At 48.6% G+C, this 24,275-nt stretch overlaps 1 protein-coding gene across 1 annotated transcript; it reads right to left on the bottom strand.

Annotated features, from left to right (window-relative positions):
- Positions 1 to 1,140: 1,140 nt before the first annotated feature.
- Positions 1,141 to 8,769, bottom strand: LOC128269168 (5-hydroxytryptamine receptor-like). The gene is made up of 8 exons (XM_053006551.1): positions 8,661 to 8,769; positions 7,274 to 7,516; positions 6,337 to 6,470; positions 5,981 to 6,090; positions 5,722 to 5,911; positions 5,523 to 5,660; positions 5,244 to 5,447; positions 1,141 to 1,812 (listed from the first exon to the last, which is right to left on the bottom strand). Exons 1-8 carry the CDS (start codon positions 8,725 to 8,727, stop codon positions 1,141 to 1,143), a joined length of 1,758 nt encoding a protein of 585 aa, XP_052862511.1. The 5' UTR covers positions 8,728 to 8,769.
- Positions 8,770 to 24,275: the final 15,506 nt, after the last annotated feature.

Here is a 24,275-nt window from a genome sequence, read left to right as displayed (position 1 = left end):
GAGTTTTGCTATCCGCAAGAGTTCTGAGTTTCGTCCGATCCTTGATCAGTGTTATTTCGCTGGGATGGTACGCGGTTGATCAATTGCCACATTATAATATTCACTTAATTCTCGTCACTTTGTTACTTCAATATCTCCTTTCGTCAGTGTTGCAATGTATTTACTTTCATGCCGCCATAGACACTCTTTCAGTCGTTTATCAGTTCCTACACTGGTATCCCGGTTTTATTGTTTTTCTTGTTGAATGTGATTAACTATGCTACGGGTTCTAAGTTGTCAATCAGGCTATGCAGCCCGTTGAAGATGCTTATGAAATAACTCCATTAATTAATTGAATAAATAAATTAATAAATAAATTACGCTAAAGCTTACAGAAAAAAGTTCTAAAGCCGTGAGTCTTAAATAAAGTATTAACGCCTGACGAGTAATCCTAACCGTTAATGGTAGAGTTTCATTTATCTTAACTTTAGAATGCTTTTCTTCCACCGGGCCTGATGGTCCTTAATGTATATTCTGAAAACAGGTCAGTCACTCTCAGGCCTGGGCGTCGAAAGCTCTGTGAAGTCACGAGTGGAGCGTACAAGATAATATGGTCGTGAAGAGTCGAAATCGATTAGGCAAAAGTAAAACAAATAAATAAGCGTCCAGTGAGCCTCATCCACGGTGCCCGTGGGTCGACGTTGCCCCGACTAGGTAACAATAAAGAGCTTTCGGGCACCTGGGATCTGGGAACTCCCTCCGGTTCCTGTGAGTCGGCACACGTGGTACATTAAACGGGTCAGGAGTCGGCCAAGTTTCCGTTTTAGAAGATTCCAAAATAATGACTTCGCAGGGCCGCCTCGTCTGAAACCAGGACCCACGGCGAATGGAGATTGTTTCCAGGGGGCTTGCCAAGCTTGAAACTGTGGGCACTGATTGTGCCCAGAAGATCCGTAACGAGTACGGATTTCCGACTGGAAAGTCCCGGGAAGGGGGTCGAATTGACACTGAGCATCTCGCTGGCTTCGAAGTGCGGAATGGACTTCGAGTGGACTCGTGGGTTCCAAACGATTTTCAACGAGCAAATGTAGCTCGGGTACTCTCGGGTGGGAATGGTTCTAACGGCCATGCCATGTACTTACCGCCAGAGGTCCTGTCGCTCTACAGCTTGCCGCGCCGGTACGTGGCCGAGCGGTGGCTGCCGAACAGGATGCGCTTGAAGGCCTGCCGGAACTCGGGGCTGAAGATGGTGTAGATGACCGGGTTGAGCGTGGAGTTGAAGTAGCCGAGCCACAGGAAGAGCGACGCGACCGTGTCGTTGATGGAGCAGCTCTCGCAGAGGGGCAGCAGCAGGGCGGTGAGGAAGAAGGGCAGCCAACAGACGACGAACGCGCCCGTGATGATGGCCAGCGTTTTGGCCGCCTTCCGCTCGCGCTTCGCCTCGAGCGTCTCCTTGCGCTTCGAGACCTGGGCATGCGGATTCGGGCTACTGGCGATGTGGAGCGCGGAGCCGGCTCCCTGCAGCTGCCCTGCGCCACCGGCACCGGCTGGTGGTTTGAGGCCGGTGGTCTGGTTGGCGTGCGTCCCGGTCTCCCCAGCACCGCTGGCCTGGGACTCCTGGTGCTGCTGCGTTTGGGGCGCGTCCGGGTGCAGCGGAGTGGCCGCCGGGAGAAGCAGAGGCGCGGCCGGTCCACTACCGTTTCCGCTCGGACTGCGTTTGGCCACCGTCCGGTTATTGTTATTGTTCGATTCCGTAGCGCCGGACTGTGCCAGCTGCCGGTGCGTCACCTCGTACGAAACCGTCGGGATTTGACTATTGCTAAGGGGGGTGCTCTGCAAGTAGAAGCGAGGCAGCCGGAGGCCGGCGCCGGACGATCGAATCAGACCCGAGAGCCTTCGCTTTGCGCTGAAGTGGGTGAGGGTGGGTTGTGAATATGCAAATCGGAGCATCGGCCATGATTTCGGGGACCTGGGTGGACCTCCCGACGATGGCACGATGAATTGACCCAATGGGCATCGTTGGGGCCCAGCGGTCGGGCTCGGAAAAGTAATTAATTGATGCGCAAGAACAAACGCAGACCGAGTTCCATGTTCATAGGTTCGTTCGATTTGAACATACTTTGAACCGATCGGTTTCGGTTGGGCAGCAGGATTGGAACTCTGGCTGATCCCGTAAGTTGAAGCGCAAGCGAAGAAGCAAATTCTTGGAATGTCCGTGCGGCCACGACTAGGTCCCCCGGGGAACATTTGTCAAATTTTCTGTGGTTTTTTTTATGCTTTGGATGCCAGGCAAACAATCAACAGTCAAACAATCAAAATTGATCACCAAAATACGGTGACTAGCGAGAAACAGTTTCTCATCGGAACGTACACATAATGTGTGCAAAATTTATCTTTTTCTCCCTCTGGAATCGATCCCCGGAGATTTTGAACAGTTCCCAGAGCAAACTTTTTAACGGTTAAATGTCATTTTGATGTACATTCATTTGCAGCCATTGGGGAATTTGAGTGGTTCGATACAAAGTGTATTTGAAGTGTGAAGCTTAAAGTGTTCGTTTTTTCCATTTCTTATTCCTTTATTTTGCTCGGTACTAGAGCAACTAGAGATATGGTTATTTATAAGCAATAGTAACGTAATTTCTTATGCGTTTTGATGTTGAAAATGCAGAATTAAGCGTGAGAAACACAGGCGAAACAAGGTTCACAAGCCGCCCAATAACTGAAAGTTGCAAAAAAGGAAGGTCGTCGAATGGCCACCGAAACGAATTCACATCTCAACTACAAACCCTCTTCTGTCCGTCAACAATACTCAACATAAATTGCAATCAGAAGGCATATAGGTCTCTTCTGCACAGTCAATAGGATGCTTGCATAACTGGTCGTGTTTTCAAACAGTTTCCGAGCCTAAAAAAGTCAATTTGAGTCATACTAGGTTGTTTACTAAGTTTTGCGGTTCGATACCAGAGGGCGCTGCTACAAGCTTGATTTTTTTTTAGATATATTGGTACACTCTTCATATGAACGTATGTGAAGTTTCATTTCAATCGGACACTTAATTTTTTTTTTACAAGCCGTTTAGTAACGACGTCTCACAGAATTTTTTACAGCGGTAAAAATCAAGTACCGTGCAATGATTTATTTTTTATTTTTGAAAGGTTTAAACGCAAAGGAGATTTATGAACGAATGTTAAAAGTGTATAAGGATTCTTTGCCTTCAATTAGGTGGTTCAAATAGGGGATTCTGAACTTAAACATGGTCGTAGTAGCCTTTAAGACGATCCGTGTCAAAAACGTCAAAAAACAGACACAACATCGGAAATCGCAAAACAATACAGGATATCGTTTTCGAAAATCGTCCAATCACTGATAGAAATTAAGTACAAGACCTAGCCAACTCATTGAGCACTATAACCAATATTTTGACTGAAGTTTTGGGTTTCAGAAAGCTGTTTGCAACATGGGTGCCGCATTTGCTACAAACGCATTCGAATGCATCTTTCTTGGCAACATTTAAAGCGTTTTCGATAGGATAATGTGGATTTTGTGCATTGAATCATCATTGTAGATGAGGCTTGGGTCTCTCACTATGATCCTGAATCAAAACAAGTTGCTAAAGAGTGGTGTGAACCATTTTTTTCGGTTCCGAAACGAGTTCGTCCAGAAATTGCCTAAAAAGATGAAAGCATCAGTTTTGTGGGATGCGAATGAAATGTTGCTAGCGGATTACTTGCAAACGACTAAAAAAATTAATTTCTATTGTTGTTGTAACATTTTAGAGCAACTGAAAGCGAAAATTTGTGAAAACAGACCCGGTTTGAAAAAGAAAAACATCCTCTTTCATCAGGGCAATGCACCGTGTCACAAGAGCAATTTGAAAATGGAAAAAATCCGTGAATTAAAGTTCGAATTGTTGGAGTATCCACCCTATTCACTAGATTTGGCCCTTAGCGACCTCCATCTGTTTTCAAACCAAACAAAAATCGTGCGCGGAAAGCGTTTTTAACCAATTGATGACGTCATAGCAGCTGTAAAATTTATTTTGACATGTCGATACTAAATGGCTTGTAAAAAAAACTAAGTGACCGATTGAAATGAAACTTCATATACGTTCTTTTGAAGAGTGTACGAATATAACAAAAAAATCAAGCTCGTAGCAGCGCTCTCTGGTATCGACCCGCAAAACTTAGTAAACAACCTAGTAGATGGCATATGACATGCTTGGAAGCTCCCTTATTCTGGGAAAAGATGCCCTGGACTGATGAATTGTTGGTAACACTCAACTACACTTATGAGTTTGTCCAGCTTGCCAGACCGTAGCTAACAAGATATGATGAAAGAAGTCACCACTCATGATGGATTACGTCTCACGTCCTATTGGTCAGGACTTCGCCCTACAACAGGGTCCACGGCAGGCACATAGCCCTCGAGGATGTTGATATTCAAGTTAAAAGATATCCCCCTTTCGATCTCTAAACGGTGCACACATATTATTTAAACGACTTAATCGATATTTTTAACAAACTGAACGAATTTTTCATCCTAGTACTGCATAAAATATTTTGTTTTACAGGCCGGCAGACGTTGTGGTCGCTTCAATGTCCCACTCAAAACATTTGGTGATTTTCCCGGCTGGATGCATATTCAACACCAACACCGAAAGCCAACACTACTGGCGTCATCGCCCCAAATTCAGCCACAATTACGATGGCCGACATCTCAATGACGTCAACGATGAAGTACATTGGTGTTTCCTCTTGATGCCGCACGCACAACTTGTTTCTCTTCGCATTTGAGCATAAGTCCGCCCATGTTGCATCGGAACCGTCGATGGGGAACTTAATGAGACGCAAAAAAAAAACCTTTGTTATCCTTCGAACGAAACTTCGAACGACATCTCGAACGCACTCTGGCGGTTTCGGAGTTCCGTTCCGAGTTTTTCCGTTTCACCCGCCTCGATGGGGCGCATGTTGTTGTTGGCAGCAGCCCATGCCTCTATGCCGGAAAACTCACTCACTCCGACTGTTTATTCAGATTTTCACACAATTATGCAGCGTAAATGGAGTGCCGCTGAGTGGCGGTACTTAGCACAGTTTGCGCTGCACCGTTGCTGGGGCCGGAAGCACACCGGCCACCCACTTCCGGCCAAGGGGGGGAGAGGGGGGGGTGGAGAAAATGGGGCAGCAAACACCGGGACGTCGGCCCAGAAGTGGCTCGTTGAATTTGTAACGAACGGCGGACCAGAGGCCGACTCGCCGCGAACTCACCTCGTCGCCGCTGAACGCCGTTTCCGCGCCCTTCTTGTCCGCCGCGTTGGTCGCGCTGTCCGCCTCCGTGTCCTCGACCGTGTTGACCGTGTTGGTGGAGTTGCCCTCGACCAGCCCGAGCGACGATACGGCCGATTTGCTCGGGTTGGTGAACTTTTTCTTCAGATGAAATCGTATCTTGGACTTGGGTTTTGGTGTTTCCTCCTGAGTGCGCGGGGCAACCGATTGTTTTCGAATTAATTAAAACGCCGCGGGATCCGCCGCTAGCCCCCCTCTTACCTGGTTGCTGCTGTTGGGCGTGGCGGGCAGCTTCGGCCCCCGCCGGTGTATCCGCCGCCGGGCGGTTTGGTAGATTTTCCAGTACAGCACCAGGATCACGAACAGTGGCACATAAAACGTGCAGCACGTGGCAAAAACCTGCGGACGGAAAACCCGGATTAGCCGGTGGTGGTCGGTGGCGGTCCGGGTACCCTCTTACCTGGTAGGAGATGTTCTGCGAGACCATACACTTCTGCTGCTCTATCCGCTGCAGGTACTCGGGGTCCTTCCAGCCGAACTGTGGGGCGAGCGACACGATGACGGACGCGAACCACACGAGGAAGATCATCGCAAACACCCGACGGCTGGTCCGGGAGTGCATGTAGTCGATGTTGGTCACCGCCCAGTACCTGCGGATGCGGAAACAAAACCCCAAAATGGTCACAACCCTTGGCCAGGTGGCGGCATCGGGCTACTACCTGTCGGTGGCGATCGCTACCAGGTGCAGGATCGAGGCGGTACAGCAGAGCACATCGCACGACGTCCAAATATCACACAGCTCCGGCCCCAGGATCCAGCCGCGGCTTATCTGCGAGGGCATCGACACGGGGATCAAACGCGGGAAGTGGTATTAATATATGCTGCCGCCTCTGTTCGTGACGAACTAAACTTAAAAAAACCGATTCAAGATGCCGAATGCCCTGGCCGAAGGGACACTTTTAATCGCGTGCCAAAAGAATGCCGCATGTTGCGATGTTGCGCACGGGGCACCGTTTAGCCGTGATTAGCGGCCCAGGGCAAGGAACCGGGCAAGAAGGGGAAGGGCAGCAATTACCTCGTACACGGCACCGAGCGGCATCACCAGACAAGCCACGAACAGATCGGCCACGGCCAACGATGCGACCAGATAATTAGCTACATTTTGTAAATTACGCTCTAAAATGATGGCAGCTATTACGAAAACGTTTCCTGCGGAGGAAAAGAAAGGAGCGAAACAAGGAGGTTAGACGCCGAGGTAGCGAGCGAGTAATGGAACCCCCCCGGCCACGAGCGGGTCATTTCCACACGGCCCTTCGGGGGGTGGTGCCCGCGGCGATGCTGGAAGACCGACGGAAATTGTTGCCTTTTGCAATTAAAAATGCCAACGGAAGTTAATGCACCGGTACTGCGCGCGTGTGTGTGTGTGTGTGCTAAACGGTGACCCAGCAGCGACTCCACTCCTCGAATCCCGAGTTGCTTAATCCTGACACGGGCACGCTGCACTTACCCGAAACCGTTTACGATAGTTGCGCTTCACTTAAACAGTTGCACCGGAATTCCTTTGGAATTATTCATGACCCGGATGCACGGTGCCGCATTGAATCCGGGTTGTGTATCATTTAAACCTTCCCTTGCCCCATCCGACGTTTCGTGAGCGTGCGCTCGGCAGTTACGGAGAGCGGTGTATACGCTACACTTCAAAACTCAAAACAACTCCAGAAACACCGATTCGAAACGCTGATCAACACCTCGACTGCAAGCAGGAACACCGCTTTAGAGTGCACCGCACACACAGCAAAACGCGGAAAAGGAATTCCAAATAATTTCCCGATGGAGCCGCCTGGTGGTTCGTGGCCCGATGGAGGCGCCTGGTGGCGCTGGTGTTTGCGCGGATGGATCTCTGAATCTCTAGGAAAGTCGTACATTATTTTATTATTTACATCTACAATCACTCGCCCGTGCCCCCCCCCCCCCCGGTTACACCGCGTCCCCGCCGAAGAACGAGCACTCACCTATCACGGTAACTAAAATCATCAGTCCAAGTACGAGCGAGGTGACCGCCATCACGATCACATCGGCCAGCGGTTCCGCGTCGGTACCGTTAAGGCCAAGCCCGGCCCCGGCCGTGCCTAGGTCGGTGGCGTTCCCGATGACCGAGATGTTGCCGAGGAACGTCTCATTAACGATGCCACCGACGTCGGCACTCAGGTACGAATCGGGGCTACCGCTGTCGATGAATATATAATCGTACACTTCTGAGCCGGGAGGAGCGCATCCATCGGTCCATGGCGACCCGGCGACAGCCGATGATGACGATGGTGATGGCGATCCGGTGACCGAATCGTCCGATGGCAGGAAAAAAGAGAGAAAGAGGCAAAAAAGGCAAACCAGCGTACGGGTTAGCTTTCGGTTTGGGTTCGCTTTACGATGTACGAGATGCCCGTGCCGTGGTCGGGCCGGGTCGGGTCGATAGTCGTTAGCAGGCTAGATGCTCCGGAGTGCTGGGAGTGCCACACGCTCCAAGAGCGCACGCGACGCACGGTGATAGTAATTTCCACTTTATGCACCGTACTTTCGGTGATTAAATAAAATATGAGACGACTGACGATAAAAATGGGATGAATGCTCTGGGCAATGGCCGGCCCCGGGAATGGCCGGGCACAAAAATAGACCAGCGACGGTCGAACGGACGGTCGCTCGAAAGGTTTGGAAGCTCTCGAGCACTCGGTTCTAGAATAATTAAACCCGAATGCAGTAAAGATGAGCGCACTGGCCGGGATGTTATTAAAATTACATTTAATTACACTTCAATTTATTATGATATTTGGGATGAATCATTCAAACATATTAGGATTATGACCAACATATTGCATGCATTTGGTTGAATAGATGCCGAAATTCGGAGCCTTCGTAAATAAATATTTTAAATTAGAAGTTCACTCGTCTTTCAAAGCAAGGATCGCAGCGCGCGTTTGCTCGAGTGCCTCAAGTTCGTTTTCTGTCAGTTCAGCAGTCGTATCCAATCCAATCATATCGTAAAAGTTACTGCCTCCGGCAGCCCGAAAGGAATGCCGGCGAAAGTGTTGGCTTCGTCGAAGAAATAATGGAACATAATGGAAAAGTCAACTAAACCAATGCCGAAGCCACTTCACTTGAGTGCGCCTCGACGGCCTCGACTAATTAATCCCATTGTGCCGTAAAGCTTCAACATAATGTGTGCGGCGCTGAACGGAACGGCACGCTCGGCTTCCGGGACACCCTTCACGTACACTTAACACTTCGTCGTCGTCGTCGTCGTCGTCATCGAACATGATTGGACTTGGGGCCGGGGCTCGGTGCAATTAGGTGGCGCTAACGTGGCGAACACGTGTCTCCGGCGCCGGCCGGTGCGAAACTTACCGTTCGCTTTGGCGAGGCCAGCCGCCAGGCTTGGCGGTCGGGGTGGTGGTGCTTTGTGAAAATCCATGGCGCTGCGGGGTGGGGCTGGTTCTATTGCTACAATAATGGCCGCTCGTTAGCACCGCCAGCGACCGGGGCCATCGAGAGGACGATAAGTGTGCGGTGCGTGTGGCTTTTTTTTGTGAGAAGCGTCGGCGACGGCGACAAACGGTACGCGGTGCTATCGCGCCCCGGTAACGACCCTCATCAGGTTCTCAGGATTGGGCCCGCTCTGTGGAGCAAACAAGAAAAATGGAATGCGGTGAGAAAGTGTAAGCCACAACATAAGAAATGAGTGCACAACGCACGGGCCACCATGCGTCTCCATCGTGCAAAGAATGCAGCATTACATCGTTGGAAAAGAGGGAAACGAAAATAGCGTTGCCCCTCATGGTTGCCCGGGATATAGTTTAAGCTTATTAGCCACGGAACGGCTCGGAGGAGCTCATTACTCATCGGCTGAGAACGAACTTGCACCGTGACACGGCAGGCTTGCAACACTTTATCAATCCAATCACATGGAAACCCACCATGACGGGGGAGCGAACGCTATCTTCCGCGGCGGTAGGTCAACTTCTTCGCTTCAACGCAGATGCTGCCCGCTGGCACGGTGAGTTATCCTTGCCAGCTGCTCGGCCAGCGCGCCACCCATTAATCATGCGAGAAAAATGCGGAAGCCGTTTTTCAACGTGCCGCACTGACAAGTAACGTGATCATAATTCGATTGCGACGATTACCCATTCGAGGTGGGCAACGAGCGGGCGGGTGAGAGTCGCTCCGGTATGGTGCTCCGTGCAACATAATACCCTCCGCCGGCCGGAAGCAACAGTTTGCCGGCCGTGCGCGGAGTTCATTCGCCAAGCGGTATTCTAACCGGCACGATGCCCCGGCGGAAAGCTAATTTATGTGAAAAGTTCCAAATTTCCCCTGGCACGCCATGTCTGACGGGCGGAGAGATCGAGCGGCGAGCGGCGAGTCTGTTGACTCCAGTGGCAGTCCTGCTAAGTCAGTAAAGTCGCGGTCGCTCGGTCGGGCTTTGTAGTAGCAGCAATGCAGCAACGTGCGGGTCACTGCAATGCTACCCATTTTTCATATCCTTCAGACCATGGCTTCGAGGCTCACTAACTTCCCTTGAGGTCGTGTCCCTCCCCCCCAAAACGGCCGCGTTGCTTGTCGTTTCGAAGGAGGACTTGTTGGTTGGGCTATGCTTTCGTTTGCTCGTTGGTGATTTAATTATGTTGCCAGTGCCAGTGTTTGCAGAACGGGAGCACGGATTGGAACACGGTTGCGTTAGAGGATGTCTTTAAGGTGGTCTCTGAACGCCTGAAGAGGCCAAGGCCAGTGCTGGCCACGAATTCTATCTGGCAACGCAAAGGGAACCCGCTATCAGACCTAGCGACCCAAACCAGATTCGGATCCTTATAGTCACCTAACACATAGGGTTATTTGTGAAACCGCGCGAAGTACCGGTTAACATAATAATGAAGTTGCCTAAAACCGTCCAACGTCCTAGAAGAACACATAACTCACTAAACATCCGTTCATCCGGAACGACTTGCTTTCGGAACACGTTAGCAGCTAGCAAGTTTACCTCAACACCTAAGGACCGAAAGGGTACGGGCGATAAAATGCAACTGATTGCAATCCAAATTGCACGACAAAGGGGCCAAAAGGTACCGAATATCAAATCGGCCTGTTCTTGAAGGAAGTGCCTTAAAAGATTGCCCAACGCTCCAGAAGAATGCATGACTGACGTGACATCCGTGCATTCGATGAAAACTCAAGGCCAAAACCAACCGCGTAAAAACGTATCGTCTTGTATGGGATTGTATGGGACACTTTACACCGGTTGTCGGCGTCAACGACGTCTGTGTTTTTCAACGTCTCTGTTTGTGTTTTGACAGATTATTTGTGTTTATATTTGCAAGTTCATTTCATTTGAATACAATGAGTTTTGCTGCGAGAATTGAAATTGTGTTTGTATTACAAGTAATAATTATGTTACAATTAGTTTGCATGCTTGTGATACAAAAAAACCTCAATTGAGTAGTCTTCGATTAGTTTTAAAATACACAAGGTGTCTCATTGGTCTCTGTTCGGCAACCAGTGTGAAAGGTCCGCAGAAGTGACGTTCCTGGTTTTGTTTTGACCATGGAATCATGGATTCCTAAACGAAAGAATTCTTCGTCTTTTACAGTAAACTAATTAGACATCCCATTTCGACTTCCTCGTAGAAAAACGAAGGGCTGCTCAGCCAATACGTGTCCCATCGATGAAACAGAATGATATTCGGAAAGAACCAAATCTGGTGAATAACGCGGGGAGGGATAGCAGTTCCATCCAAGTGATTTGATAGTATCCTGAAACAGTTTTGTTTTTTGGAGCGCCTGGTGCTTGTTTCCACGGGCCACCAGGCGCCCCCATTGCAACCCACTAGAATTGCATTTTGGTCGTTTTTCGATCAATGCATGGTTCAAATTGATCATTTGTTGTCAGTAGCGATCGGAATTAACGTTTTCATCAGGTTTTAGGAGCTTGTGAAACACCACACCTTTCTGGTTCCATCAGAAAGTCCGTTTTTTGGAGTCCTTTGACGCTTTTTTTTGTTAAGTCAAAATCGCCATTTTGAAGCTTTTTAAACCACTTAAAGCACTGCGATCTTCCAAACACAAGTCCCGACAAGCATTTGGTGCGATTCCGAAGCAGCTTTCTTCAAGAGGAGCAGAAAAATAATAATCCCCGTAAAACGTAATTTTCAAGCACAAAAGTTGACATAGTTTAACCTTTTAAATGAATGGTTGCACACCGTAATAATTTATTTTTCGACCTGAAATCATTTATCTGATATCATCACAAGGTAATGATGAATGAACAGCAAAACTGGGAAGTCCCAATCGGCAGGTACAGCAATCTTTTTAAGTTTCCGATTTTTGACGCATAGACCTAGTATAGCACAGGCCGAGGAACGGCCAAAATATGCTGGCGACGTGAACGAGGCTTCTCAAATTTCCGATCAAATTAGGGCAATTAAAACCAAAAAGCATACATGATAGCTGAAATAGACTTCGTTGGTATGTGTGAGCCGCGGAATCGGCATTCGACTATAAATAAGAGAAGGGAAATAAAATCGGGGCGAAGTTGAGTACAAACAATTCAAGGGTGTCAATTGTGTTTTTATTTTTTTATTCTTCGCACTTCTTTATTTTTACTTGTAAACGCCTGAGGACCCAAGTTGGGGCTCTTCACGCCTTTCATCGAGTAGTGTGCACCGCCAATTGAAAGCAGTTTCGGTCTTTTTAATCATTGCGAATTTCGGGGTCTTACATCGGTAGTGCAAGCTTCGGGCAACCCTCATATCTGTGACATCAATAAAATGGTAATTTTTATGCTACCGAAAGCCTTCAATCAATTCAACATCAGCCTCCTTGCGACTAAACAAGTTTCTATTTGGAGTGGTATTTTCATGGATATGATCAACGAAGAGTATTTGTTTGGAAGACGATGATGATGAAGCTACGGTAACTGTCAATGGTGACCGTTAGCGGTCCACGACGAAAGGGATTTTTTGATGTCACTTGTTCGTGAAAATGACTTAACCGATTACTCCGTTCCAACAGAACGGGTCCACATGTCACACAGTTCATCCAACATTCAATTTGTTCCGACCATTGCGTCCGCTGACATCGAAAAATGGTGAGATCACGAAGAATTGAAATCGAAAGACTACGCTAACAAGCCAACGACTCTAGCTGTCCTCAAGATCAATATTCGGCAAGAAATTGCCGCCATATGACTCGCTAACCATTACATCCAACTGGGCGGAAAGTTGGACAGCGAACCAATGGGTGGCATACCCGGCAATCGGAGTGCCGAGCATAATGGACAAGGCCGAGCTCCAGTCTACTGGTCTCCGGTGTCGGTTCGAAGCGCCGACACCATGCGTCGTCGTAGTTTAAAGTTTTCCCCAGACGGAAGAACTTTTCGCCCGTTGGAAGAGCTCCGTACCCGTGGACCACTCAGGACGCGGGCAGAATTTATAACTGGGTTTGCGAGTTGACGGGTGCTTGGTGCTTTCGCCAACTGTGGCGCCGAGAGACGGTTTTCCATTCGCATTCGATCAAATTAGTGAGCAACGTTCCAGCGTCGAATAATCAACTGTGATTACGGCCGGCCCCAGGTTCCCGGTTGCATTCTCTCTCGGTTCGATTCCGCAGGACTCTACTCTATCGCCGTCGCAAATCTCAACGCCCGAACGAGGACACTCCAGCATTCCACGCAAACTTCCGGAATTGACACCTCTCGAGCGGAGCCCGGTCGGTAAACAGAATCATTAATTTCACCCAACACCTCCACACACACACAAACAAACAAAGGACCTCCAGGGAACCCGGACCAGACCGTCTTCGGCTCCGTGGTTGTGTGGGGGCCCTCACTTCTCCACGGCAACTAGGAGCGTCCGGCAGCATCCAAAGGGCTCAGGGTCAAAGCGGAAGCAAAGGCCCAACGGCCTCGGGTTGTGTTCGTTGTGGTCCGGCTCAATTTCCTTCCGTTTCGCTCGGTGGGCAGAACCAACAGAACACAGCGCCCACTTCCACCAGCGCCACCGGCTCATTATCATCGGGCGGTCGGTCGGTCCCGGGCCCCCTCGCCGGTAATGTATGTGTGGAAATAAATAAATATCAAATGAGCCGGAACAATCGGTCACACAAAAGGCCTGGCCTTGGGGGGAGCTGGGTGGGTGCGGTGGGGAAAGATAAAGCGTTATAAATTATTGGAAAGCAGTCTCACGCACACCCGCGTCATTAGGGTGCCCTCGTCCTGGGAGCCCTTCCAATGGCTCGGCGCACGAAGATGACTCGACGAAGGAGATCGGACCGGCCGGTGGCACGAGAAGGACCCTTTGTCCTTCACCAGCACGGTCGGGCGTTATCGAGTGTCAGCTTCCGGCTGTTCACTCGGGATCGATCGGGATCGGCAAACGGTGAGCTGTGAATCCCGAAATCGTAAGCCAAACAAGAACCGCAGCCGCGGTTCTCCTTCTGCCTTTGGCCTTTTGCCGCCGCCCGATGCATTATGGATGAAGCGAACGCCACCGAACCGGAGAAACCGGTTGACCGCATCTTTATCGCGGCAGTCGTGTAACGGCCGCGGGGCGTGACCACCCGGAAGGACCCACCGGTGGCCCGGTGCGAGACGGTTTGAGAAATGGTCCATTACGATTAAAGTTTTGCCACCGACTCCGACTCCGTGGCCCCGTGTGGGTGGCATAGTCGACAGTGAGCATAAAACTATGCCACCCACCCGGTTTGGGGGGGTGGGCCACTCCTGCATAATTCAACACCTGCGACGAATGTGCGCGCGATGGTGGTCGCTACCAGCGAGCAAGTTTCGCGTGCAAACCACTAGCTAACAAGCTTCACGATCGAACTTTTGACGGGATCTTCATTTACATTATGCGACGCGCACCTTGGTGGTAACGGTTCACGAAGCTGCACCATTGCCTAAGCGGCTCCAGCGAATGGGCTTTACCCGGAAGGCTGACATCTTATTTAGCTCTGAGTGTGGGTGGGGTGGCAACTTTATCCGCACGTTAGTGAAAATGTCCTTCCACGCTACCTAATCTGCTGGGCGCATCTCGAAGTCGGAAGTACCGGGAGCAGAGCAGAAGTGCAAGTTTGACAAGCAACTAGCCAGACAGAGACAGACGGGAAAAGAAGCGAGAAAACGAGAGAAATAGGCAGAGAGAGGGAGACAGAGGGAGAGATTTTACAACGCTGTACGTGAAGCCAAAGTCTCGGGAAGAGCCTCGTGAATCCAATCAGAGGGCAAACGTGCGGCAAAGTTTTCCAACGCTTTTAATTGAATTCGGGCCCGCTAGAGAGCTGCAGCTGGCCGGGCTTCGGAAGTCTCTGCGGGCACCCGGACTCTTGTGCTGCTTCCGTGTCGCCAAGGCTCCGAGGCTCTGACTGGACGTAAAAGCTGGAGCGGTCAATTATCTTCTCGACTGTCCGTCGAAAGTCTATTGCAATAACACCCGCCCGGGAGCTGCTCTAGTTTATAATCGAATTACCCTACCCTATTACCCTATTTTTTTCCTCTGGCCATTTCTGAGTCGAAATCGGATTGATGGTGACCGTGGCTCCAACGACTCCACCCAACATAATAAATGGGTGTGCCCCCCAACCCAGCGGTTTCCGTGGCAGAGGCCACTGGAAAAATGGAACCGCAACAACACTGGACGCAAGCGCCCAGCCCAGTGCACTTGCGTAACAATGGCGCAAAAAGTTGGTACCATCTTCCCGGTTCGTGACCTAGTGATAACTTTCCTTCAGCCGCCGAATCCTTTGTAGGAAACTTCACCAATCGCCCGGAAAATCAGGCCGGAACCCTTAGCCATATGCAGATGGCGCAGCTGTCGGGTGGCAAAGTGTTGCGGGTAAAGTCGTAAAATGAATAAGACGATGACAGGGAACCAGAAAAATGAAGTTCTTCAAGTTGTACAAAATAAAAAAAACCAAACGGGAACGGGATAGTGTGATTCGGTACACGGAACGGGTATGCTCGGTTCCTCCAACCAACAGTGACGCATGCGAGTCAGTGTTCTTCCTCTTTTGGGCGCAGTTCATTAGTCCATGCGGTGCCGTGGATTACCGGTGGTTGTTCTCTGACCCGGTTATTCTGTCAAAAGTGTAAGCAAATTGTTCCTCCGTGCATGGTTTCGGCCTAATGAAGGACTACTGGGCGGGATGAGAAAGGTTCAGAACCTTTGGCTGATTGGACGCTGCTCACTGCGGCGCCGGGACGGACCCATGTCCTGGTTGGGTGGCAGATTTATGGTCCCAGTGAATAATGTGACAAGCCAAGCTCCTGATGCCTCTTATCAGCCTGATTGGCGATGATTGACGTAATGACGCTACTCCAACCCAACAAGTAGATGATCGACGGACGAAGAGACTAACATACAAGTACTAGCTGGATTATAGTTGTCAACTGATGTTGTTCAGTATTATTAGCTGTTGGCATAGTAAGAATTTTCAATCCTTCCCATAAGGATTCGCTAAATAAAATAACGAACAGGAAGTTTTGTGACTAAGGCTCCTTTCGACACAATGTTAAACCATGTTAAATAATTGAGAAATAACAAATTGAAATTTATATTTTTACTTAAAGACTTTTGGATTCTGGCACTTTTTCACTTGCATCGAACTGAAAATTTACCCGGCCACTTGATCCCGAGCAATCGAACATTCTTGGATTACATGTGGACCATTTTTAGCGAAACTATTGTGTATCTGGCGATATTGATCAATTAAAAAAAATATCGTAACTGCCCAACATTTTTCGAATAGAAATACAACAAAATTGCAAGAGTTCCAAAACGATTTTGGAAACAAAAAGGTGGACAAAAGTGAATGGCATGACTTCGAGACACCCGTCTGTGAGTGAATGGCGATCATTGATCGGGGGCTATAAGTGCTTTCAAATGAAAGCCTTACACACTGTAAGTGTCAATGAAGTTGGTCGGTCGGCTTTCCATGTGGGCTGTTCGATAAAACCGGCGACGAGCAACATGGTGGCCGCATGGTGACGGCATCTTCGTGACAGTAGTTTCGTTCATCCCGAGCTACTAGACGGTAACGGAACGGTACCGCCCGGCAATGGAGAATCACGTTGCGGCTGTGCGAATCTGACGGCTGCCACACCGGAACATGGTCGCATTTTACGCTGTACACACCGACAACCGATGATAGCGCTTCCTTTTTTCCGGCTCGCCTCGCTGCGAAGTCTTTTCATGCGGAGCGACATTGTCGGAGACGCGTGCAGATACACCCAATACGCTAAGTATTCGAGTGACTGCCCGAAGGAGCGATTGCGGAACGACAGCACTTCCACCGGATTGCGATATCATGGATGCGCAAGTTGCAGTCAGTAGACCATGGCTTGAATCACATATTTCGGTATGCACTTCTGCTTCTACGCCGACCGATTGTGCTCTGCTGCTTTAAGAAGCGCCAGTGACTGCAGTCCGAATGTCAACCCCTGGCTCGATGTGGTGGAACAGTTTTTACACACTGTAGCCAACCGATTACTTCCGGCCCACTGGAAGGATTTAATTGCGTCACCATGGAACAGGCCGCAGGCCGGAAGGCAGCGCTGAGGCAGAGAGATTTTCTCGGTTCTATTAGCCGTATACAATTGTGCTCCATAAGCGCACCGTAGCACCGAACTTTAAGCGAGCATACATTATGTCTGCCTGCTGCCGTACGGCAGCATACTTTCTGAGGCTATTTCTCGTAGATGACACAAACTTATTTCCTTGTCTAGTAAGGAATTGGAATTTATCTGGAGGAACCAGAGCTATTCATCAGACAGTCACCACTGGGTTGCTTGCTCCATGCGAAATTCCTGGTCCTAATGAAGATGGGCAACTCGTAGTTTCACAATCTACTCGGATGCTTGTTTTAGTTGTCAGGAACGTTTCAAGCTGACTGGTCAGATTAAGAACCCCTATGAACTCTTTGAGTCGGAAATGTTTAGTTATTGAGTCGGAAACAGAGCAGTTCCGGATGTGGAACTCTGTTCAGGGCTGCTCCGGTTCCCGTGTGAACAGAGTATTATGGAATCGGCAAATTGTTGGTGCATATAGTGCGAAATTTGTTACCGCTCGACACAATAGCACCTTTACACCAGACGACAGGGGAGCAGGTTGCTTCAGATGTCGTTTTGACAGTTTTATGCCCCGGTCTTAGGCGTCATACATAATGGGTCAATCAGCTGAATAAAAGCTGATGATTTATAATATAATATATCGGAATCGGAACATAGTATTGTGTCATTCATTTTTATTGTTCAATTAAATTTATTTTTAGGTTTTAAGTAATTTTTTTATCGCAAAATTTGTACTTTGCTATTATGCGTGAAGTACAATATCGCTCAGATGACCATCTCTCTGGCTCGAAAGGTATTTACGTTCGAATCCCCAGTTTTGTAGTAAGTTTTAATAATTTTAACAAGTAGTTTTGTTGACGCACGATTCATTTTCTAAAATGGCAGATAGTCAACTAAAAGCTTGACCCTTTGATTGACAGACATATTCAATAACTGTCAAATGCCAGCCCTGTAATTTCGAATCTACGAAAGGGAAAACCCAAGAATACGGTCGAAACTGATCGAATATAAAAAATTGAAATCGTAACCGGGTTAGAAAATTGAGGTCTTTCCCAGAAAATCCATTTTTCTTTGGATTATGCATGTAAAGCAATAGCCATTCGTAACGAGCAGAAACACGTAGAACTCAGAGATTAGTTGCAGGATTAGTTGCAGCTCTCACCGAACTGACCGTACTGCAGGTTGGATAAGAAAACTTGAGAGACGAATGGATAGAAAAATCGAGATAGAGAGAGAAAGAGAGCGAGAGAGAGAGTCAGAGAAAGCGAGAGAGAGTCGCACGGTGATATGGGGCAGAGTGATGGCGGTAATGTTTTTAATTGGACTTTTATTCCGATCCGTCCACAAATGTGTCCTCGAAATGTTGCTCGTCCTCGGTGCAAAGGTGGCCTTACCTCAGAAACAGGACCGAAAACAGGATCCCCGGCCCTCAACGGTGGGAGGAGGATTAAGTTGGAGAGGACTTTTTAGCCCCGCTTCGCCCCCGACCGCAGCGAACCACCCTGCCGTGGTGCGTTATCATGGGCCCCGGCCACCGTCACATCACTCGGTGGGATCCTTGAGGTGCCATTAGGCAGCGAAGAAACATTAGGGGCGTGAGTGGACGACTCATGGGCGCGTCCATTACGAATTCATGGGAAAAGCGAGCGAAATGGATCATTAAACGGTACGCTTTGCTTGCGTTGGTAACGGGACCAGTCGACGGCTCAGTAATGGTTAGCAGATTAAGGGCGCCACTTCCGGTTGGCAGTGCTTGCACGGGAAGAAACAGTAAGTACTGCAGAAAACGATGTGACAGTGTTGCAAGTAATGTACGCCATCGATTTTTGCGCATCGCGGAACCGCCATTGGAAGCACCATTCGAAAACGTGGAAATGAATATAGTCATAAAAATAAAATTAAAAAAAACTTAATGGAACGAAATTAAAATTGAATTTGAAAACTTGAAACGAAGCAACGGCACAAACATAATAACTCGTTAACAATTGTTCGAACTTTATTCGGAGCATAAATTAGGTAAGCTAATGTAATGGGACCAATGCGAGGTCTCTCGTAGAAAGTCAATTGACGCAGCGGTTCATTTGGGACCGGTGAGTATTGCTTTTGTTCCTTCCAGAAGTTCCACAAACTCCACTCGCATCGATTACATCCGGTGTTCAATGTTGAATCAAAGGACCCGGCCGCACACATCCGAAAAGCAATAGCCATTCTTGGTCGATGCTTCTGTTGGCATACGCAAACTTTCGGTCCAATAATGCGGAGCCTTCATTGAGCTCCCGACCCGAACCGATGGCGAGTGCCTGCAAGGCTTCGCTTAGAACAACTCGCTTCCGGAAGCACTCCACCGTGCACTCCGGTGGATAATCGTAATCACTGGCCCAAAGTGCTACTAATGCTCGTGTTCCCCGGAGCCGACCGACCGCGGTGCGCACGGAGCAATGAACAGCAATATCCTGCTCCGTCCTGCCGCCGAGGGGCAGGGCAGGTGGTCGGATCGGATTTAGCGCCGGAAGTACGCCGAATTACTTCGTTTCGCCACGTTAGCCACACGGCGGCGGTCTGGCGTCCGATGAACGGTGCACCGGTTGCGGTTGCGGAAGGAGTGTTTTGTTTTGTTGTTGTTTTGGTCCCTTCGGTTTTGTCCATTTATTTTAAACGTAACTTTTGCCCGACCCATAGCCAAACTGTACCCGATCTTTGGGGGAGCGTCGAAACGCGCCAACCCGGGCGAAAAGTCCCGGTACTCCCGGCGGTAGTTGAAGATCTCGGTTTCTCGGTGGCAAATTATTCAGTCCACTGCGACTGCGAAGGCTGGGTGTGAAGGAGCCGGCACCTGGGGAGCGTCGAAGCTCCAGAGGAATCTCGCTCACCCCCCGCGGGAGGTTGGGGCCGGAAATGATCGAGCATCTTGAAGCCGCTGTCTGTCGCTGCTTCTTGGAAGGCCCGGAAATGTATTATGCTTCTTGGGAGAGCGCACCGGGCTGGACTTGAGACGGAAACGATTAGTAAAGGGGCTTACCGGAGGTGGCGGAGGTGGCAGGAGGTGCAGGGGCAGGGCACACAAATGGGCCCTTCAATGGAACGGACGAGCACGGACGGGAAGGCGGACGGAAGTGTTCGCGGATGTTGGATGTTTTTCTTTGTTTCAATTATCCTCATCCTGGGAGGCTCTGCTTCCTGCTCAACCATGGCGCCGTTCATCCGATGTTTATCCTTGGGTTTTGTTTTTCCATTTCGATACTTTCACTCCATCTCTTTCTCTCTCTCTTTCTTTCTCTCTCTCTCTATCTCTCTCTTTCTCTTTCTCTTGGTTGTTTTTCTCTGCTCACACACGCCACATCAACTCGGATGCCTTTGTGGGGCGACCGCAGTTGATTTAAGCTTTCCCCCAGGAAAGCAATGGACTTTCGTTTACTTCCGTTGAATAAGCAATGTCGGTTGAATGATGATTGGTTCCGGAAACACTGTGTAACGATCGCGCCAAAATCGAAATATAGTGCTCAATTCGGTTCATTATTGATTCAATTGTCGCGTTGATTTAATTTACGCTTTCCTGCAAACTGCTGCGGGCCCAAGGCGGTTTGCTCTTCAGCAACGGGCTTTGTGTACCGTTGCATTGCTTTATTCAGCAAACCTCATTACGCATATATTATGCAAAATCTGAGTAATGCGTTGGATCGAACGGTGGTGTATAAAGCTGCTGATGCACAAATGTGATACAATCTCGCACGGAGTGTGCCCGGGCGTGATGCTTAAAATCGCTAACAAATAAACCAACCTACCGCAAATTACATGCTGTCAAATGCCTGATGCTGTCATTCAAGGAAACCAACTAACCCACTGAACCGTTTGAAGGTGGCCAAAGGCCACTCGACGAACCCTGTTAATTTGCAAACCGTTGCGAGTTGCAAGCCGGGTGCGGTTCAGCTGTAACCCAGCCCAGCTTCCGGTAGGAAATCACTAATTTTCCGGCCGGTTCTCCGACCGATGTTCTCCACCGGAGAGCACCAAGGATGCGTCTTCACCGAGGTTGTGATGGCTTCGTTGCAACCCGCTCCGTCCAAACACAGGAGCGCTTGTGCCGAAGTTCCGGCACTCCGGCCAATGTCTCCAGAGTTTGAACATATGAATATTTTACACGGCAGACATTTCACACCAGCAACACGGAAGGTGTCCAATGCACGGCACGGGTGAACTCCCGGGTGAGCTCGACACTTGGCCAGAGCCCTGGGTATGTTGTCGTCTTGTCGGGTGGGTCGGGGAAGAAAAAGCATCATTGGTTCTTGTTTCGGGGAACGGGCCGGTATTGTACCTGTTAGGAAATTCTTTCCTAACCAAAAAACAAGGCGGACGATCTTATGCTTTGCAACTGTATATTTGCAGTAAACAAAAAATTGTGTCCTATTGTGTCTTTGTCCTATTACACTTTTGGTGGAAAAAGAAAGCATTTCGTCACCCGCGCGTGCTTAAATACCTATCGCTGCTCGAATCTCGTTTCGCTGCACTGCCATAATTTCGCTATAAATTGCGCGATCCGCACTGCCCGCATTGACAGTCGGCGTTATGACGAAATGTCATAACAGTACCTGTTCCGGGCCTTTGTGAATAATTGATGGGCGATTATTCTGGAGCTCCCTTTGGCCTTTGGGGCGCACAAAACGAAATCATGTTGGCCCCCTGGTAACTTCACTGAGCCGTAAATATTTAAATGGGCCGATTTATTCCATTAAAAGCAACGTATTTAATAATGCACCGGATACAGGTTGTATCTGTTTTGCCTAAACTATACACTCAACTAACAATGGATTTCTTAACAAAAAGATTTTTTTAAAGTTTCAGCAGCTCCCAGCCAAGTGCTTTGATTGTATCAGTTGACCCAGTTTGGCTCGGTGTCCAATCTGGGCCATTCTGGTCGTTTTTTGATCAATGTGTGGATCAAACTGATCATTTGTTGTCAGCAGGGATGTGTGTTAACGGTTTCGCAGGTATAAAGAGCTCTTCGAACGATATCTTTAGCTGATCCACGAGTTGTGGTCGCATTTGAGTGTCATTTTCGTCCAAAAGTTCTTGTCCTCGAGCTTTTTTGGAGTCTTCTGACGCTCTTTGTTTTTGAAGTCAAAATCACCATGTTTAAATTTTTGAAACCGCTCAAAGCACTGCGATCTTTCAGGAGCATGACCACCGTAAGGTTCGGCAAGCATTTGATGCGATTCTGTAGCAACTTTTTTCACTAGGTAACAGAAAACCAATGGCCGCCGTGAAACGTTATTCAAAGATAAGTACCACGTCAAAGATAACTTGCAAATCATTTGCAATGTGTCAAGGCCAAGTAATGTTGCTGAAAAAGCACAGTTAGATGGGAAAATAGTTTCGTGATTGCCACCCTGGAAAACCTGTTCTTTAATGTTCTGCCTTAATTGTCAACAAAACCCACGGCAGACGATCTGCCTCAGGCGATAACCGTCGCAAATGGTTTGTCGAAGGTTTCATTCAGCATGACAGTCGAAGTACTCACCAGCGTATAGCAAACCAAATTAGAAATAGCCAAGGTCGGCTTCACTATTGAACAATAATCCTGCAACACGTCAACGACCGTTCACACAATTATTTATGTTTGATTTTTATATTTCTCCTCTACTCAAACGAGATCTTAAAGGGGAACCATTACAGCTCGGAGAATGAGGTGAAGGCAGCTGTCGTTTATGGCTGTGACAATGATATGAAAGTAAATAGATGATTTTGAAGATTAAGACTTGTGCTACAATTTGTTTTTGACCAACTCTTGCTAGTCTTGCTTAACATTGCGCGATGCTCCAGTGCCACACAAACGATCTAAACCATCTCGCGGTCGCTTGTGCAATTTCACCGTTCTCACACGATGCCAAAAACCCGGCAACGTGCCAAACTTTAAAAGAGACGCTTTCGGAGCGGCCGCAAAGAAAGACGAACACCGAACACGTGGCTGCGGACGAAGGTCTCGAAATCTCAACAGCCTGTAAATGGTTCACCTTCGCCTTCAACTTGGACTGAAGAACACGTCGCCGTCGCTACACCGGGCCAGGAACTCCAAGCAAGAAGGCAGAGCGAAGCGGACGAGACGAAACAGTAGTGGCCAAGATGATAAGCCCACTTCAGGGTGGCGACGAGCGTGCCCAGTCCTTTTCTCAGATCTTTTTGGTCTGCGGTTCAGATTTGCCAGCCAGTGCCAGAGGCTTGTCAGCGAGCACGCCAAATGGCTGCCGTGACCTTGGCCATATCTTCGAGGGGCCTCTCAGAAGACTCATTCTCGAGTCGTTCGAAACCAGAAGGCCGTTAAGCGGAAGGCGGTGCTTGCAACGGAAGGACACCGGCGTGTATCGGGCCACCCCTCGAAACAAAGTTCGCAACAAAGCAAAAGTAGAGAAGTCGTTCATGGGGATTTGGAAGCGAGCGCGTGTATTTACAGTTTCGCAACAATGGCTCGCTGAGTCCGAAATGGGACATCAAAAGTGTTTGAACAGTGTTTGAGCTGCATGCCGAGCTCGAGTACACTTGGGAGCATTGCATCTGCATCCTTTGGGTGTGGTACGAAACCGGGAGCGCTGTTCGTTGAACTGTTGGATGAGCGCTTTACGCTCAATAAACTATTCTAGATTTATTTGATATTCATTTCCTGGAGGCTGGCTGGGTCATGAAGCTTATCTCGTGAATAACGCAATTCCTTAACTGAGCCCATCGATCACCACAAGCTCGCAAGGCAAAAGTGTTGGCTGTAAAACTCTCGTTAATGTCATTTCAATTCAAGTCCATACTAGGTGTGTGCGTTGAGAAACGGACTTTTAAAAAGATGTCTGTACCTGCCGATTGGGACTTCCCAGTTTTGTTGTTCATTCATCATTACCTTGTTTTGACATCAGGTAAATGATTTCAGGTCGAAAAATAAATTATTTCGGTGTGCAAAAACTAGTTAAACTATGTCAACTTTTGTGCCTGAAAATGACGTTTTGCGGGAATTATTATTTTTCTGCTTCTCTTAAAGAAAACTGCTTCGGAATTGCACCAAATGCTTGTCGGGACTTGTGTTTGGAAGATCGCAGTGCTTTAAGTGGTTTAAAAAAATTCAAAATGGCGACTTTGACTTTACGAAAAAAGCGTCCAAGGACTCCAAAAAACGAACTTTGTGATGGAACAGAAAGGTGTGGTGTTACACAAGCTCCTTGAACCTGATAAAAACGTTAATTCCGATCGCTACTGACAACAAATGATCAATTTGAACCATGCATTGATCGAAAACGACCAAAAAGCCGTTCCTGTTTTCTAAAATGGAGGCGCCTGGTTGCCCGTGGCAACAAGCACCAGGCCCCCCAAAAAACAAAACTGTTCCAGGATACTATCAAATCACTTGGATGGGAGCTGCTATCCCTCCCC

This window comes from Anopheles cruzii, chromosome 2 (assembly GCF_943734635.1).
Source record: "Anopheles cruzii chromosome 2, idAnoCruzAS_RS32_06, whole genome shotgun sequence".
Classification (NCBI taxonomy): Eukaryota; Metazoa; Arthropoda; class Insecta; order Diptera; family Culicidae; genus Anopheles; species Anopheles cruzii.
This window is presented reverse-complemented; position numbering and strand designations above follow the sequence as displayed.

What these genes read in the sequence shown, in the direction of transcription:
- LOC128269168 (XM_053006551.1), bottom strand. Translation starts at nt 8,727, where the DNA reads ATGGATTTTCACAAAGCACCACCACCCCGACCGCCAAGCCTGGCGGCT. An exon ending in CGCTCGGTGCCGTGTACGAG is followed by an intron (nt 6,091 to 6,336) that starts GTAATTGCTGCC and finishes ATGCCCTCGCAG; the next exon opens with ATAAGCCGCGGCTGGATCCT. An exon ending in GTAGCGATCGCCACCGACAG is followed by an intron (nt 5,912 to 5,980) that starts GTAGTAGCCCGA and finishes CCGCATCCGCAG; the next exon opens with GTACTGGGCGGTGACCAACA.